The sequence below is a fragment of the Squalius cephalus genome, assembly GCF_949319135.1.
Source record: "Squalius cephalus genome assembly, chromosome: 9".
NCBI lineage: Eukaryota > Metazoa > Chordata > Actinopteri > Cypriniformes > Leuciscidae > Squalius > Squalius cephalus.
Genome location: NC_137130.1, coordinates 34,202,491 through 34,219,760, shown reverse-complemented (window position 1 = coordinate 34,219,760; position 17,270 = coordinate 34,202,491). Strand labels below are relative to the sequence as shown.

Genomic DNA, 17,270 nt, shown 5'->3' with positions numbered 1-17,270 from the left:
TGCATTTGTCCATTTGCCCTTAAAAAAATGGGTTCAATCTACAACCAAGCTTCACTCTTGCATAGAACACCTATGGCCAGTTTCACAGACCAGCCTTAAGATAGTCTCAGACTAAAGTGTGTGTTTAAGCCGTTTTAACTGAAAGCACATCTTAAATTAAGTCCTTTGTGTCCAAGTGCCATTGTTTTGTCTCAAGATGCACACCAGTAATGCTTATTTCTAAGACACGTTTATAAAAGCTACTTAAATGTCCTAACTGAACTAAAGGCCTAATCCTGGTTTAATCTAAATCCTGTCTGTGAAACCAGGCCCTAGTGTTGTGCTTGTAATCATCTCCTCAACATGCAGAATATTTGTTTGGATCGATTGATTGTTCTTACAATTGATTGGAATATTAGTGTGATTGAAGTGGATTATATGTGAATGGAGAACTTTTTCACTGCAACAAAGGACTGCATGCAAGTAATGAATTATTGTCTGGATATTTTCCAACCCATTTCATACCCACAGGTCAAACATTTAAACCTTTCCACTTCAAACTATTCTTTCTATAATTGTAATTTTTTCGGCCAACCTCCCAGCATCAGCTGCTACTCATTCACCTGATACTTATAAAAAATAAAACAAAATCTACTACTAATTGAGCTTCAACACATTTATTCACTACTAATAAATGTAAAACTTTACGGTCTTCAAATCGCGGTTCTTCAGTGCTTCTGGTTCAGCTTTTAAACATTTGTCACAGTCGCTCTTTGCTTGTACAATGAACGATGTGATGAATGTGATGAATCGCTTCATGTGCCTTTCCACCGCCTGCACCTCTGTCTGCTGCCAGGGTGTCTTCTGGGTACTTTTACCTAAAAGTGGACAGAAAAAACAATTGAAATGATAAAGTGTGTGCTGGAATTCCAATCCGAAGTTCTGAATCCTATTATCAGTATTTATTAGGTCTGGTTATTACAGTTTTTCTCAGTCGCTTTGGTGCATTTCTCACATCACTATTTACATTTGCACAACAGTTAAAGCAGTTCTCAGAACAATTAGTACAAACTGCAAAACCTAGTTGATAACCTGCAAAAGCGTATCACTTGCTCAAAATGGATAGCTCATTCCTCAAAAGCAAGTATTCATGTCAATGAAAGTGTCAGTGTCATCAAGATGAAAAGTCCTGACACCATTGTTTATGAACAAGATAGTCAAATGGCTTGGTTATGTTTTCATTATGACAGTTTATTCTGTAAATGTTTTCCATTGCAAAAAAGTCAGATCTTGGTAACACTACCTGTACATGCTCAAGATAGCACTATATACTATTTGAACAGCCATTTGAAAAATACAGTAAAGTTACACATTACTGTATTTAGTGAGGTAACAGAGTACAAGACACTGAATATGTATGTTTCACATTTTTACTGCATATGCTCTTTGCAATTCTAATTTGTTCACAGCATTGTGCAAATGAAATAAATACAGCTATGCATAGAGCTATGCACAACTGTAAACAATATTGCAGTACATATTGGAACTGAACATACAACATACAGTACATAGTACTGTAATCATTCATGCACATCCAGATGTTCCTCATCAGTGAAAGCTGAGATTCACCTGAGAGAAATTATTCAATTTAGGAGGCATTTTCAGAAAAATAATAATAATAATAATAATAATAATAATTTAAAAAAAAGTGTAAAATTTGCTTGACAGATTTTGATAACTAGTTCAACATTTTTGTATGTAATGACTCAAGCAATGAAATGAGGACTATTAGTTTTATATGGAATGACTATTCAGCATTCACAAGTATAGTTAATTTTGACTGACATGACATAAGCAAATGATAATGTTATATAACAGCAGAGAGTTGTATGAAAGCAATAGATGCATGTCCAAAAGCATTTGCAGTTTGTTGGAAGGAATGAGAAACTGCTACTATGATGTGCACAAATGACTAAATGTTGTGGAGGTTGAACTAACTGTTGTGCAAATGTAAATAGTGATGTGAGAAATGCACCAAAGCGACTATTATTATTATTATTATTTATTAGGTCTTTTATTATTATTATTATTTATTAGGTCTTTTATTAGTCGGTTAGTCGCAGGACATACAGGCGCCGGCGCGATCATTTAACTTTCAATACTCTTATCTGTATGAATAAAAGGACAGAGTAATGCAAACTGTAAAGGTTCAACTCTTATTTCTGTAAACTCACAATAACTACAAAATGTTGTGCTTTGTAAAATAATGAAAACAATCAGGATGTGCTTTCTGCTGTCTCAGTGAACTTGAGCATCACAGAAATGAGCCGAAACTCAGCGTATACTCGCCTCACACCAGGGTGGGAATTATACCGCGGCCACGGCCGCCGTTGCCCTACACTTTGGCCTTCATGCCCCGTGAAAAAAAAATCATCGTACGGCCACAGTGGCCTGTGTGCCCTGGCCCTGTCCAAGTTCCATGTATAAAGCAGAGCATGTGAGCGGAGTGGAGCGGGAGCGAGCGGGGAGCGCGAGCGGGCGGATCTTGGACAGAGCGCAGAGCGGCAATTTCAAAAGGACAGAGCGTCGCCCTATTTCCCGCTCCAGTTTCGCTCCGCTCACACCACGAGTCTGAAGCATGCTTAGTCAAGCCTGACCCTGAATCCATCTGTCTTGCACAGTCATCAACAGTAGACTATTTTCAGTCAAAACTCAGCTCAATAATGGAGTTCAAAAACTCCAAACCATTATGTAGCCTACTATTAATAAGTCGCTCCGGAGTATAAATCGCAACAGTCAAAAAATGCGCCATGAAGAAGAAAAAACACATACAGTATAGGCCTAGCCTAAGTCGCACTGGACTATAAGTCGCATTTATTTAGAAATTTATTTCACAAAAAAAAAAAAACACAATGTTACAGACAAGTATAGCCTACTTGCCTCACAGACCTGAGACATATATATAAAGCTTGAAATGTCTACTTTTAAACAGAACAATTCAAAACGAAAGAAAACAGACTTCTCTCTTATGTAATCCGTATGAAATGTGCAATTCTCTCTGGCGCGTTCACTACTGCGAAGATCGCGAGTCAGCATCTTTCCAGCCGACACAGACATAAAAAAAATAAAAAACTGGTTTATTAGTAAACAATTAAAATGTCTCCTGCTATATTTTACATATTCATAATCATTAATTTTGCCGGTTCGTTGTGACAGCTTTTAGGTGCTTTATTGGCAGCAGCGCCACCCTTACATCGCATCAGCACCGAAAACATAGAGATTCTTTTCTTTTGGGGGCATTTTGTTTGTGTTCAGACTTTCTCAGTTGTTTTTAGGCGCGATGTTAGAGGATGCTGCTAATAAAGTTGCTAGTAGGCCCACACATTGGATTCACGTTTATTATTATAGGCTAAAAAAAATACCCCAGGTTTTATGCCGTTCGTATCATTTTATTTTGTTGTATTTATCCGCCACACCTTTAAGGCCGGTCCGTGAAAATATTGTCTGATATTAAACCGATCTGTGGCGCAAAAAAGCTTGGGGACCGCTACAAGTGATATACATGTAGATTTTTTTCCTTTTTTGGAGCGAGCGGGGGGCGATTTGAGTGGAGCGCGAAGCAAACTGCGTTGAGCGCTGAGCAATAATGATTGTGAGGGTGTATACCTTCTGGATGGAATGGTTCTCTCTCTCACACTCACATGATATAGAGGACTGAATGAATATTTTGAATGCTTTTATTGGCATTTGTGTTGTTTCTGAATGCTTTTATTGGCATTTATGTTGTTTCTATTGTTGTGTGAGGGTGTATACCTTCTGGATGTAATGGCGCTCTCTCTCTCTCTCTCATTAAAAAATGTTTTTTTTTATTAAAAAAGTCATAATCCATGTCTTATTCCAAATTAGGATGTTATGGTATCAATCTGAATGGGAAAACCATCGAATTGTACTCAATGGCCTTTGTGCCCTGTCATATGGCCTTGGTGCCCCTAAAAAAAAAAGAAAAGGTGGAGGCCAAATGGCCTTGCCCCTAAAATTACATAATTCCCACCCTGCCTCACACACACACACACGTGAGAAATATATCTATAGAAAGCTTGAAATGTCTGCTTTTAAACGAATCAATTCAAGTGGAAAATAAATACTCAGATTATGTAATCCGTATGAAATGCGAGTCACTGCGGAGATGACGAGTCTGTATCATCGACTTAATCTCTGCAGCCGAGAATATCAATAAATTATTACAATGTTTGTTTAGACAGTCTCCTTCTGACACAAGACACACTCAATCATTATTTTTGCCGGTGCGCTGCGGAACTTTAAGTGTGCGCTTGATCGCTAATTAGGCTATGTATTATATAGGCAATTAAAGGCTCATTATTATGAGTTATGGCTTATTAATATAAAAATGCGATTAGTTGACTAATAGCTTAATGAACGACTACTAGTCGACTAGAAAAAAAAAAAACTTTAGTCGAGGGCAGCCCTAGTATTTATGTCAGCATCTATATTGCAAGAGAAATTAATTTGCACTCTACCTATAAATAGAATTACACTGTCAATCAAACAGTGATTTTTACATTCAGTCACTTGGCCTGAAATGATCATTGGAGAAAAGGAAAATATATTAGGATCAATGTCTTGGCTGCAAGTTATTTTTATGCATCCATCCACTCAAACTGCTCCAGGGGTTAGGCTAGTTATTACTGATTCGGTGTTTTCATTTTTAGAACAGCTACAGTTCCTACTAGTGCCACAAAACACCTAGTAGATTCTAGCATCAACCAAGTAACCCTCTAAACAACTACAGATGGGTTCCTGAGCAACATGACTGTCAATCTCCCTCGGACTGGGGCTCCATGCAAGATCTCACCTCGTGGGGTCTCAATGATCCTAAGAAAGGTGAGAAATCAGCCCAGAACTACACGGGAGGAGCTGGTCAATGACCTAAAAAGAGCTGTGACCACCGTTTCCAAGGTTACTGTTGGTAATACACTAAGACGTCATGGTTTGAAATCATGCATGGCACGGAAGGTTCCCCTGCTTAAACCAGCACATGTCAAGGCCCGTCTTAAGTTTGCCAATGACCATTTGGATGATCCAGAGGAGTCATGGGAGAAAGTCATGTGATCAGATGAGACCAAAATAGAACTTTTTGGTCATAATTCCACTAAACGTGTTTGGAGGAAGAAGAATGATGAGTACCATCCCAAGAACACCATCCCTACTGTGAAGCATGGGGGTGGTAGCATCATGCTTTGGGGGTGTTTTTCTGCACATGGGACAGGGCGACTGCACTGTATTAAGGAGAGGATGACTGGGGCCATGTATTGCGAGATTTTGGGGAACAACCTCCTTCCCTCAGTTATGTAGTCAAATGATATGTAGATGAGGATCTGCATAGTAAAACTAGGCGTCGTAAGCTCCACATATGGTTATTTCGGGTGGAGATGCATGTACGCACAATCTTCCGCTGACTGGGATTTATAAAGTGAATTCTGCGCAGGTTCTGGCGTACGCACGGTTTTATAAGTCTGAATATTTTTTTGCGTACGCCATTTTTGGCTTTCGGGCGCACGTACACTTTTAGTAAGGTTCCTACGCACAGTTTTATAAATGAGGCCCCTGGTCTGAGATCTGGGTGTTAAAGTGCTCCTAAAGGGTCTAATTTAGTCTAAGAAATGTGTAAAGAGTTCACCTTTGGAAGAAGGCCTCACAGCACTGGCTCCTGTAGGCATCTCTTCATCTGATGGTGGTCTGGGTCTCTTGGGTGGTGGCGGCATGTCATTCCTCTTGGTAGGAGGAAGTGCCACCTCTGCTGATGGTTCTATGGAAAATAATCAAAGTTCAACATTTTCAGAAAGATACAATTTAAATGTACTATAGAATGCTGACAATACACTGTTATTTGTCACACTTATGCACTAATTATTTAAAATCATTAAAGTACAATAAACCCTAAACCTGTGCAATTGTTCATTATTGCAAGTATAATTGAACTACATCTTTCCAGCAGACATTTAATCAAATATAAGTGCAAGTAAATTGAGTATAACCATTTTATTTCATGTCTTAATCATCTGACATGATTCGTTTTGTGCCATGACACAACCAACACGAGAAGAGAGCAGATCAGCTAGTGTTTTATGAAAAATGAAAAATGTACAAGTTTCTCCTATGAAATATATTTTTTATGGTAGTAAACTCACAAAAAAATATTCACTCCAGAATGAATGTTTAGTGTAATTTAGTTGAAGAATAGCTTGGAGGCATTTGATTCATTACACAATGAGCCGTTTCGTCAAAAAAAACAACATTTGTTCAGCATACTGAAGCATCTTCTTTAATGTTGGCTATGATGTTAGAACAATATTTTTGTCTGTCAGGTCTTCACAAGTTATGTGACTGAAAATTATGAATAACTGCAAAATGTAGTAGTGTATTTTGACAGTAATACAAACCGTCAACAGTAGATGAACAGTGTCCCTCTTGTATGCTCCCGTCTTCCTCATCACAGTCAATAACGTTTCTGTGGAAGTTCAAAGTACAGCTTAACAATGGTATATAATGGATCATAAACACCTGGTATACGAATAGATGGTAGGGGTGTAACGGTTCACAAAATTTACGTTTCAGTTCAATACGATACACTTGTGTCACGGTTCGGTACGTTTTTGATACAGCAAAAAGAAAAAAAATGCCAGAGTAATTTCCTTGATTTAATTTTTTTATTCTTTTTTTTATTAAAACTAACATCATAAAGTATGATTTTTTTTTACTTTGAGCAATTCTGGAGCTATAATTGACTCTTCTTAGGAGCATATAAAACAAAACGCTCCTTGGAAAAAGTGAAATGTAATATTGTAGTAGTTATAAACAAAGGTTTATTTTAGTTCAGATTAACATTTGAGGGCAGCAATTGTATTTACAATGTCAAGTCAAGTCATCTTCATTTATATAGCGCTTTTAACAATGTAGATTGTCTCAAAGCAGCTTTACAGAGATAAGCTTATAATTTAAGGTAACAGAGATTGTTTCGGCTTTACAGCAGAGTTAAGTTATTTCCATCTAAAGTTAGTTTTGATTGATTTGCTTCCGTCGCAACGATCAAGCAATGTAGCCGCTAAGACGACACCATTCCCTCTACACAGACTTTAAACGCGAACCTGTGAGAAACGCTGATGGCGTTCACATGCGCATTTAGAATGGGTTCTATAGTTATGTGCGTTTGAATATACGCAGGTTAGGAATTCCCTACAAGCCAAGCCTAAACAAAGTACTTGTCTTTCCTTATAAATTTTGATAAAGAATTTTATTTTATTTTGTTGCTTTGGGGTAGGAACGCGAAACGAACAACGCCTTTCCCGACAACGCCTTATCTGTAGAGTGGTAGTGGGATCCTCCATAGGGAGAGACTAGTTGGCACTTCAGCACTGCGTTGTCATCGGTCCAGGCGAAAGTCATTCGTCAGATCTGGATACGGCCTGGATCCGGCAGGCTGCAGGAAAACCTCGGGATAAACACAGACACTAAAATTAGCGTAGATGCCATTCTTCTCATGATGTAACGAGTACATCAGGATTTTTGGGAAGTGTTCCCGAAAGCTAGGTCAAAGAGATGTGTCTTTAGTCTAGCTTTGAACTGACAGAGTGTGTCTGCTTCCCGGACAATGGTAGGAAGACTGTTCCAGAGTTTTGGTGCTAAATAGGAAAAGGATCTACCGCCAGCAGTCGATTTTGATATTCTAGGTATTAGTAACTGGCCGGAATTTTGAGATCGCAATAGACGTGACGGACTATAATGCGTTAAGAGCTCGCTCAAGTACTGCGGAGCTAAACCATTTAGTGCTTTGTAAGTGATCAGCAATATTTTAAAATTTATGCGATGTTTAATAGGGAGCCAATGCAGTTTTGACAGAACCGGGCTAATATGGTCATACTTCCTGGTTCTAGTAAGAACTCGAGCTGCTGCGTTTTGGACCAGCTGTAGTTTGTTTATTAAGCGTGCAGGACAACCACCCAGTAGAGCATTACAATAATCTAGCCTTGAGGTCATGAACGCATGAACTAATTGTTCCGCATTTGTCAATGAGAGCATATGGTGTAATTTAGATATATTTTTAAATGGAAAAATGCAGTTTTACAGATACTAGACACGTGACTTTCAAATGAAAGATTGGTATCAAAGAGCACACCCAGGTTCCTAACCGACGACGAAGACTTAACAGAGCAGCCATCAAGTGTTAGACAGTATTCTAGGTTATTACGTGAGGAAGTTTTTTGTCCAATAATTAGAAACTCTGTTTTTTCAGAATTTAGAAGTAGGAAATTACGAGTCATCCAATTTTTTTATATCCGCTATGCATTCCGTTCATTTTGTGAATTGATAAGTTTCGTTAGGTTTTGAAGAAATATAGAGCTGAGTATCATCGGCATAACAGTGAAAGCTAATGCCATGTTTCCTAATGATTTCTCCTAATGGTAGCATGTACAGAGTGAACAGCAGCGGTCCTAGTACTGAGCCTTGTGGTACGCCATACTGAACTTGTGATCGATGAGACATCTCATCATTTACTGCTACAAACTGATAACGGTCAGATAAGTATGATTTAAACCATGCTAGTGCATTTCCACTAATGCCAACATAATGTTCTAATCTATTTAAAAGAACGTTGTGGTCAATGGTGTCAAATGCAGCACTAAGATCGAGTAACACTAATAGAGAGATACAACCACGATCGGATGATAAGAGCAAATCATTTGTGACTCTAACGAGAGCTGTCTCGGTACTATGGTACGGTCTAAATCCTGAATGGAAATCCTCGCAGAGATCATTTCTTTCAAGAAAGGAACACAGTTGTGAGGATACTGCCTTTTCTAATATCTTTGACAGAAAAGGTAGATTCGAGATCGGCCTATAATTGACTAATTCTGTAGGATCAAGTTGCGTTTTTTTAACAAGCGGTTTAATCATAGCCAGCTTAAAGGTTTTTGGTACGTATCCTAGAGACAAAGACGAATTAATGATATTAAGAAGAGGATCTATGACCTCTGGAAGTATTTCTTTCAGTAGCTTAGTTGGTATAGGGTCTAACATACATGTTGTAGATTTAGATGATTTAATGAGTTTAGTAAATTCTTCCTCTCCTATATCAACGAATTAATCCAATTTTTCCTCAGGGAGACTACAATGCACTGCCTGATGCGATACTGTAGTAGACGGTTGCATAGTTATAATTTTGTCCCTGATATTATCAATCTTATAAGTGAAGTTCATAAAATCATTACTGCTGTGTTGCTTGGAAACTTCGGTGCTTGAAGCTTTATTTTTCGTTAGTTTAGCCACCGTTTCAAATAAATACCTAGGATTATGTTTATTTTCTTCTAATAGGGTTGAAAAATAAGCAGATCTAGCAGCTTTTAAAGCCTCTCTGTAAGTAATTGAGCTCTCCTTCCATGAAATGCGAAATACCTCTAGTTTTGTTTTCTTCCAGTTGCGCTCCATTTTTCTGGCTGCTCTCTTAAGGGCCTGAGTGTGCTCATTGTACCACGGCGTTGGACTATTTTCTTTAATCTTCTTTAAGCGCAACGGAGCAACTGTGTCTAAAGTGCTGGAAAAGAGAGAGTTAAACATTTCTGTTGTAATATCGAGTTTATTTTAATGTCAAAATAAAACCAACGTAATGTTACTTGAAGGCATTATAGCCTACTATTCCTGCCAAACTTCCATGGTTGCAGTTAGTGTTACTACAGTAAATCCATGGTAAATCCATCTGTGGACACCGGATAGTTCATTTATGGCACAATGTTTCTCCTGGTTTCCACGTCAGAGCTGTTTGAACCGTTAATAACGGAGAAATGTGAATGTTTCTCACAAGATCTCTCAGCGATGTTATTACTTCTGTGGCGAATTCAAATGATTTCTTTACTGGATCTCTTATTAGCGCTGTGTAGTAACAGTGTCGTATGATCATGATCAGCTTGCGCTGCACTGGTCCAAACTGATAAACGGTCCGTCAACCACACAATAACGAGCAGTTTCGTTCCGCTTGCATTACGTTTGCCATTTGACGTTGGACAATGTTGTGGTCGCGCCGGCGTCTCTTACATAACGAGAGCGCTTGCCACACGCGACCCGCCTACATTTGAAATAACGAAATTTTGGTCGGCAGGAAAAATGGTCCAACGAACCGTTCGGTTTGAAAATGCGTACCGAACACAGAACCGAAAGCATCGTACCAAACAGTTCAATACGAATACGTGTATCGTTACACCCCTAATAGATGGTAAACAGAAAATCAAACAGAAAATCAAACAAAAGTCAAATAAAATACCACACCATCAGGATCTATCCCAATTTCATCCAAGTTCTTGCCATGGAACTCAGCTAATCTTCCTTGCTCAAGAGCCATTAGAACTTTGCTGATCTTGGCAAGTTGCAGGGTCTTCTCAGGGAGTCGATAGAACTCATGATGGATTCTTATGTCGTGTCCAAGAAAGTTTGCCAGCTGGTCCATCTCGGTGTCAGTCATATTCAGCACTGTTGAAAGGGTTGCGGCATGCTTTCGCAGTCTTGTAGATGTCAGTGACTTGGGACACTTTGCGTCACACACCTTTGCAAAGCCACGGAGGCAGTCTGACCCTCGAAAATATGTCATGGCTTCTGGTCTTGCAAACATATAGGAATTGTCTTTCAGAACCCCACAAGCCTCTCTCTGCTTAACAAGGAGTTCTAAGGCACATAGCATTTTTGAAGTCAGAAGAATTGGAACTGGTCGACCACGCTTCCCCCTTGCGATAACCCTTGTGAAGTGTCTGCAGAGATTGTTTTCCACTTCAGAGAGTGCCCAGTCCACATCCTCATGTGGATCAGAAGTGTCTCTTGATAGAAATGCAGACAAAGGCATGCTCGAAACCACTCCTTCCCTGCGCCGGTTAAAGAGAATCATCTGGGCTAGACACACCTTTGCCAGAAAAACAAACAATTATTCCTGTCCAGCAAACCTTGCTCACACACACATCTTGATTAAAACCAGCTTCATGAGGACCTTTCACACACAACGTTATATTTCCTTATGGGGACTAGTTTCATCATATTCAACACAAGTTTGAACTCAAACACTGACTGAAAGTGTGTTGTGGGGACGTCGTGAGTGTCCATTTTAAAGCAACAATTAACCTAGAAAATAAATCCCTGTGAAGGATAAAACTGGCCCTAAATACTCCACTAGCACTAAACTACAGGACACATGTCGTTACATGGTTTAATGTACTAATTTACACCAGATACGCATCAAAATATGCCTAAAAATCACTAAACCATGACAAAGAGAGACAGTAGACCTAAATCTTTAGTGATGAATGTGAACGTACCTGTTGAGGAGAGTTGATCTGAGCAGATTCATCATCCATCTGAGTCTCTGACTGGAGAGAAGGATCAGAAGCACTTGCTGCGCTGGTTTTAATGGCAACGCTGGTTATCTGTAAGAGACAACATTCATAATGACAAGATATTAGAACATGGAAACACAAGAGAGAAATCTGAAGCAGATACCACATGATTTCAGAGAAATAGACAAATCAACTTCATCTAAAACATTTATTCCTGTCCAGTCAACCCCTGTCTGCGCTCACACACATCTGGATAAAACCCGGCTTCATGGGGACCTTTCACACACCTTCATGGGGACCTTTCACACACAATGTTATAGTTCCTTATGGGGACTAGTTTCATCAAATTCAACACATGAGTTTGAACTCAAACACTGACTGAAAGTGTGTTGTGGGGACGTCGTGAGTGTCCATTTTAAAGCAACAATTAACCTAGAAAATAATTCCCTGTGAAGGATAAAACTGGCCCTAAATACTCCACTAGCACTAAACTACAGGACACATGTCGTTACACGGTTTAATGTACTAATTTACACCAGATACGCATCAAAATATGCCTAAAAATCACTAAACCATGACAAAGAGAGACAGTAGACCTAAATCTTTAGTGATGAATGTGAACGTACCTGTTGAGGAGAGTTGATCTGAGCAGATTCATCATCCATCTGAGTCTCTGACTGGAGAGAAGGATCAGAAGCACTCGCTGCGCTGGTTTTAATGGCAACGCTGGTTATCTGTAAGAGACAACATTCATAATGACAAGATATTAGAACATGGAAACACAAGAGAAAAATTTGAAGCAGATACCACATGATTTTATAAAAAGAGACAAATCAACTTCATCTAAAACATTTATTCCTGTCCAGTCAACCCCTGTCTGCGCTCACACACATCTGGATAAAACCCGGCTTCATGGGGACCTTTCACACACCTTCATGGGGACCTTTCACACACAATGTCATAGTTCCTTATGGGGACTAGTTTCATCAAATTCAACACATGAGTTTGAACTCAAACACTGACTGAAAGTGTGTTGTGGGGACGTCGTGAGTGTCCATTTTAAAGCAACAATTAACCTAGAAAATAATTCCCTGTGAAGGATAAAACTGGCCCTAAATACTCCACTAGCACTAAACTACAGGACACATGTCGTTACACGGTTTAATGTACTAATTTACACCAGATACGCATCAAAATATGCCTAAAAATCACTAAACCATGACAAAGAGAGACAGTAGACCTAAATCTTTAGTGATGAATGTGAACGTACCTGTTGAGGAGAGTTGATCTGAGCAGATTCATCATCCATCTGAGTCTCTGACTGGAGAGAAGGATCAGAAGCACTCGCTGCGCTGGTTTTAATGGCAACGCTGGTTATCTGTAAGAGACAACATTCATAATGACAAGATATTAGAACATGGAAACACAAGAGAGAAATCTGAAGCAGATACCACATGATTTCAGAGAAATAGACAAATCAACTTCATCTAAAACATTTATTCCTGTCTAGTCAACCCCTGTCTGCGCTCACACACATCTGGATAAAACCCGGCTTCATGGGGACCTTTCACACACCTTCATGGGGACCTTTCACACACAATGTTATAGTTCCTTATGGGGACTAGTTTCATCAAATTCAACACATGAGTTTGAACTCAAACACTGACTGAAAGTGTGTTGTGGGGACGTCGTGAGTGTCCATTTTAAAGCAACAATTAACCTAGAAAATAAATCCTTATGAAGGATAAAACTGGCCCTAAATACTCCACTAGCACTAAACTACAGGACACATGTCGTTACACGGTTTAATGTACTAATTTACACCAGATACGCATCAAAATATGCCTAAAAATCACTAAACCATGACAAAGAGAGACAGTAGACCTAAATCTTTAGTGATGAATGTGAACGTACCTGTTGAGGAGAGTTGATCTGAGCAGATTCATCATCCATCTGAGTCTCTGACTGGAGAGAAGGATCAGAAGCACTCGCTGCGCTGGTTTTAATGGCAACGCTGGTTATCTGTAAGAGACAACATTCATAATGACAAGATATTAGAACATGGAAACACAAGAGAGAAATTTGAAGCAGATACCACATGATTTTATAGAAAGAGACAAATCAACTTCATCTAAAACATTTATTCCTGTCCAGTCAACCCCTGTCTGCGCTCACACACATCTGGATAAAACCCGGCTTCATGGGGACCTGTCACACACCTTCATGGGGACCTTTCACACACAACGTTATAGTTCCTTATGGGGACTAGTTTCACCAAATTCAACACATGAGTTTGAACTCAAACACTGACTGAAAGTGTGTTGTGGGGACTTCGTGAGTGTCCATTTTAAAGCAACAATTAACCTAGAAAATAATTCCCTGTGAAGGATAAAACTGGCCCTAAATACTCCACTAGCACTAAACTACAGGACACATGTCGTTACACGGTTTAATGTACTAATTTACACCAGATACGCATCAAAATATGCCTAAAAATCACTAAACCATGACAAAGAGAGACAGTAGACCTAAATCTTTAGTGATGAATGTGAACGTACCTGTTGAGGAGAGTTGATCTGAGCAGATTCATCATCCATCTGAGTCTCTGACTGGAGAGAAGGATCAGAAGCACTCGCTGCACTGGTTTTAATGGCAACGCTGGTTATCTGTAAGAGACAACATTCATAATGACAAGATATTAGAACATGGAAACACAAGAGAGAAATCTGAAGCAGATACCACAGGATTTCAGAGAAATAGACAAATCAACTTCATCTAAAACATTTATTCCTGTCCAGTCAACCCCTGTCTGCGCTCACACACATCTGGATAAAACCCGGCTTCATGGGGACCTTTCACACACCTTCATGGGGACCTTTCACACACCACGTTATAGTTCCTTATGGGGACTAGTTTCATCAAATTCAACACACAAGTTTTAAGTCAAACACTGACTGAAAGTGTGTTGTGGGGACGTCGTGACTGTCCATTTTAAAGCAACAATTAATCCAGAAAAAAATCCCTGTGAAGGATAAAACTGGCCCTAAATACTCCACTAGCACTAACCTACTGGACACATGTCGTTACACGGTTTAATTTACTAATTTACACCAGATACGCATCAAAATATGCTTAAAAATCACTAAACCATGACAAAGAGAGACAGTAGACCTAAATCTTTAGTGATGAATGTAGGGATGCACCGATCCGATACTCAGTATCGGAATCGGCTCCGATACTGCCATTTTTGGCGGATCGGGTATCGGTCAGACAAGGCCGATCCAAATCCGATATTGTGCGTATACTATTCAGTGTTATTGTTAAGCCCCACAAACATTATAAAGCACCATAAGTTTTCGTGCACAATATTTTAAGTGTTCTGAAGCCATTATACAGTATAATGTGAGATATAAATTAATATTTAAGTGTTAAATTCAAGATCACGTAAACGTTTCCCTCAGCTGCGGCTGTCAATCATTCTTCATTCAGCACTCAAACAGCGCGTCGCGTCCGGTTATGACAGAACACACGATGAAACTCTCTCCAAGATGATTCAATGTTACTATTATTATACTTGATCTGTAGATAAAGGTCTATGGTTTCACATAAAACAACTTTATCTTGCTGGACTTTATTGCTGTACCTTAATCATGTTACTTTCCACCGGGTGTCTGTTAGATCACAACAGTAGAGTAAAGTCAGGTACTATTTGTTCTTCACGCGCACAGTAACTGAAATTTAAAAGAAAATGCTGAATAGACTATTGCATAGATAGATACTGTATAATACACTATGCATCATATGTATTTTCTTTGTGCTTTAAACTTTTCAATGCGGACTCGACGCGCTGCGCGCTGTGACTCATGTTGCTTCAAGAGCATCATTCTGCGCTCGGGATGCGCATAAGCGCTGTGGGCCGCACTGTATTGGAGCCTTTCATATCGTAATACAGGGACGCAATGAAAGATTATTAATAGCCGTTCTTGTCCTGTCCTATCTATTATGTTGCTACCTTATTAAACAGCTGTGCTATACATTTAAAAAATGTCTCAATTTTATAGTAGGATATAAAATAATTGCTATTTTTATCTTGTTTTTCATGAATGTATTTTACAACAATACAAAGAGCAATGTGTAAAGTTTTACCAGATTTAGTGTTACACTTATTGTCTCTAATTTGTTCTCCACTAAACATTTTTTTCACAAAATGTTCAGATTTTATACAATTAATTGTGCACTCGTGATTTTTCTAGACTAAATTTTATTGCTGAATTATCCACTAATCTAGTTTATAATAGCATTTATGTCAGATTATGATCATATATTTTTTGTTGGTGTTTTTCTTTTTTTTCAGTTCTTATCAGTTTAACACAGAGTAATAGAAATTCTACTTGATTAAAAAAAAACTGCGCTGGTATCGGTACGGATCGGTATCGGCCGATACTCAGAATTTTTGGTATCGGATCGGTTCTGAAAAAATGGTATCGTTGCATCCCTAGATGAATGTGAACGTACCTGTTGAGGAGAGTTGATCTGAGCAGATTCATCATCCATCGGAGTCTCTGACTGGAGAGAAGGATCAGAAGCACTCGCTGCACTGGTTTTAATGGCAACGCTGGTTATCTGTAAGAGACAACATTCATAATGACAAGATATTAGAACATGGAAACACAAGAGATAAATCTGAAGCAGATACCACATGATTTCAGAATTAAAAAAAAAGAAAAAAAAATACAAAAACATTTACAATTAAAACATGTCTTCATTTTACATAGTTAATCTTTAGTTTATTTTTGTGATTACATTTCACCCATAAGTTGCAATAAGGCCATTGCATGCCACACATAACTTGCAGAAAGAAAAGTGGCCTAAGACTGTACCACCTCACTCTTTAAATGTATAAATTTTAGGGGTGGGGTAGAAACACTGACCTAAAACGTAACTTAACTTATCATTTATAGACATGATTAGATTCATAGATTTCTAATAGATTCAAATTATAATCTATTCAACCAACAACTTGCTTAACATGTTGCAACAATGATATATTCTGTACACAGTGTGCTTTGCAACATACTTGTGTTCTCCAAGGGTAGTCTTCTCCTCCATAATCATAGGCAATTTCTTCTCCTTCTTTAATGTCATCCAGGGCAAACAGACAAAGGTGAGGCTTTCCATTGACGTCAGTTTTCTTCATCTTACAATTTGGATATTTGTGGTCATCAATAACGATCCGCCGAAACGATCCATCTTCTCTTGAGGCATCAATACTTAAATATGAAAGCATGAGAAAAGGATGAATACAAGTATTACAATATACCACCCCAAATCAGTGTCTTTTTTTACTATAGTTTAGCACAGGGTTTCTCAAACTCAGTCCTGGAGGGCCACTGTCCTGCACAGTTTAGCTCCAAAACTGATCAAACACACCTAGCTGTGAGTTTCTAGTGATCCTGAAGACATTGATTAGTTTGCTCAGGTGTGTTTGATCAGGGTTGGAGCTAAACTGTGCAGGACAGTGGCCCTGCAGGACTGAGTTTGAGAGACCCTGGTTTAGCATAAGGAATATGGTGCAACTTGACTTCTTACCACCATGTTTTCCCTCGCCAAATGAAATCAAACATAAATGCAGCACAGGATGCGTGGTAACATGTTCTTCTTCTCTGCAGCTCTGCATCATTTATCATATCTCCCCTGTACTCAAAATCACCTTTGCAAAAGGCACCCTTTGCGAATAGACCACGTCCTGCAAAATACAGAATTTTTTTTTTTTCACCAAAAATAAAATCTTATAGATAAAGGATGCCAAATACACAAAAAGACATCAATAGTTGGCAGCAGTATGGTTAGGACATGCATATGATGGTAAATATTAAATGATAAATCACACCACCTTACCTT

At 38.8% G+C, this 17,270-nt stretch overlaps 2 protein-coding genes across 2 annotated transcripts in view; both read right to left on the bottom strand.

Moving 5' to 3' along the window:
• The window catches only part of myo3b (myosin IIIB), a 136,727-nt gene that overhangs the window by 41,375 nt on the left and 78,082 nt on the right, over positions 1-17,270 (bottom strand). The gene's annotated exons all lie outside the window — the stretch shown is intronic.
• Positions 641-16,076, bottom strand: LOC307163924 (uncharacterized protein). Its single transcript, XM_079880263.1, has 9 exons — positions 13,928-16,076; positions 13,284-13,391; positions 12,640-12,747; positions 11,996-12,103; positions 11,352-11,459; positions 10,318-10,942; positions 6,441-6,508; positions 5,678-5,806; positions 641-857 (listed from the first exon to the last, which is right to left on the bottom strand). Exons 1-8 carry the CDS (start codon positions 13,964-13,966, stop codon positions 5,693-5,695), a joined length of 1,278 nt encoding a protein of 425 aa, XP_079736389.1. The 5' UTR covers positions 13,967-16,076; the 3' UTR covers positions 641-857; positions 5,678-5,692.

Bases quoted from the DNA above. Each gene is read 5' to 3' on its own strand.
- LOC307163924 (XM_079880263.1), bottom strand. From the start codon at position 13,966: ATGGATGATGAATCTGCTCAGATCAACTCTCCTCAACAG. The intron at 12,104-12,639 runs GTACGTTCACAT...TGTCTCTTACAG, and splicing joins AGATCAACTCTCCTCAACAG to ATAACCAGCGTTGCCATTAA. The intron at 6,509-10,317 runs GTGTGGTATTTT...GAACTTCCACAG, and splicing joins AATTGGGATAGATCCTGATG to AAACGTTATTGACTGTGATG.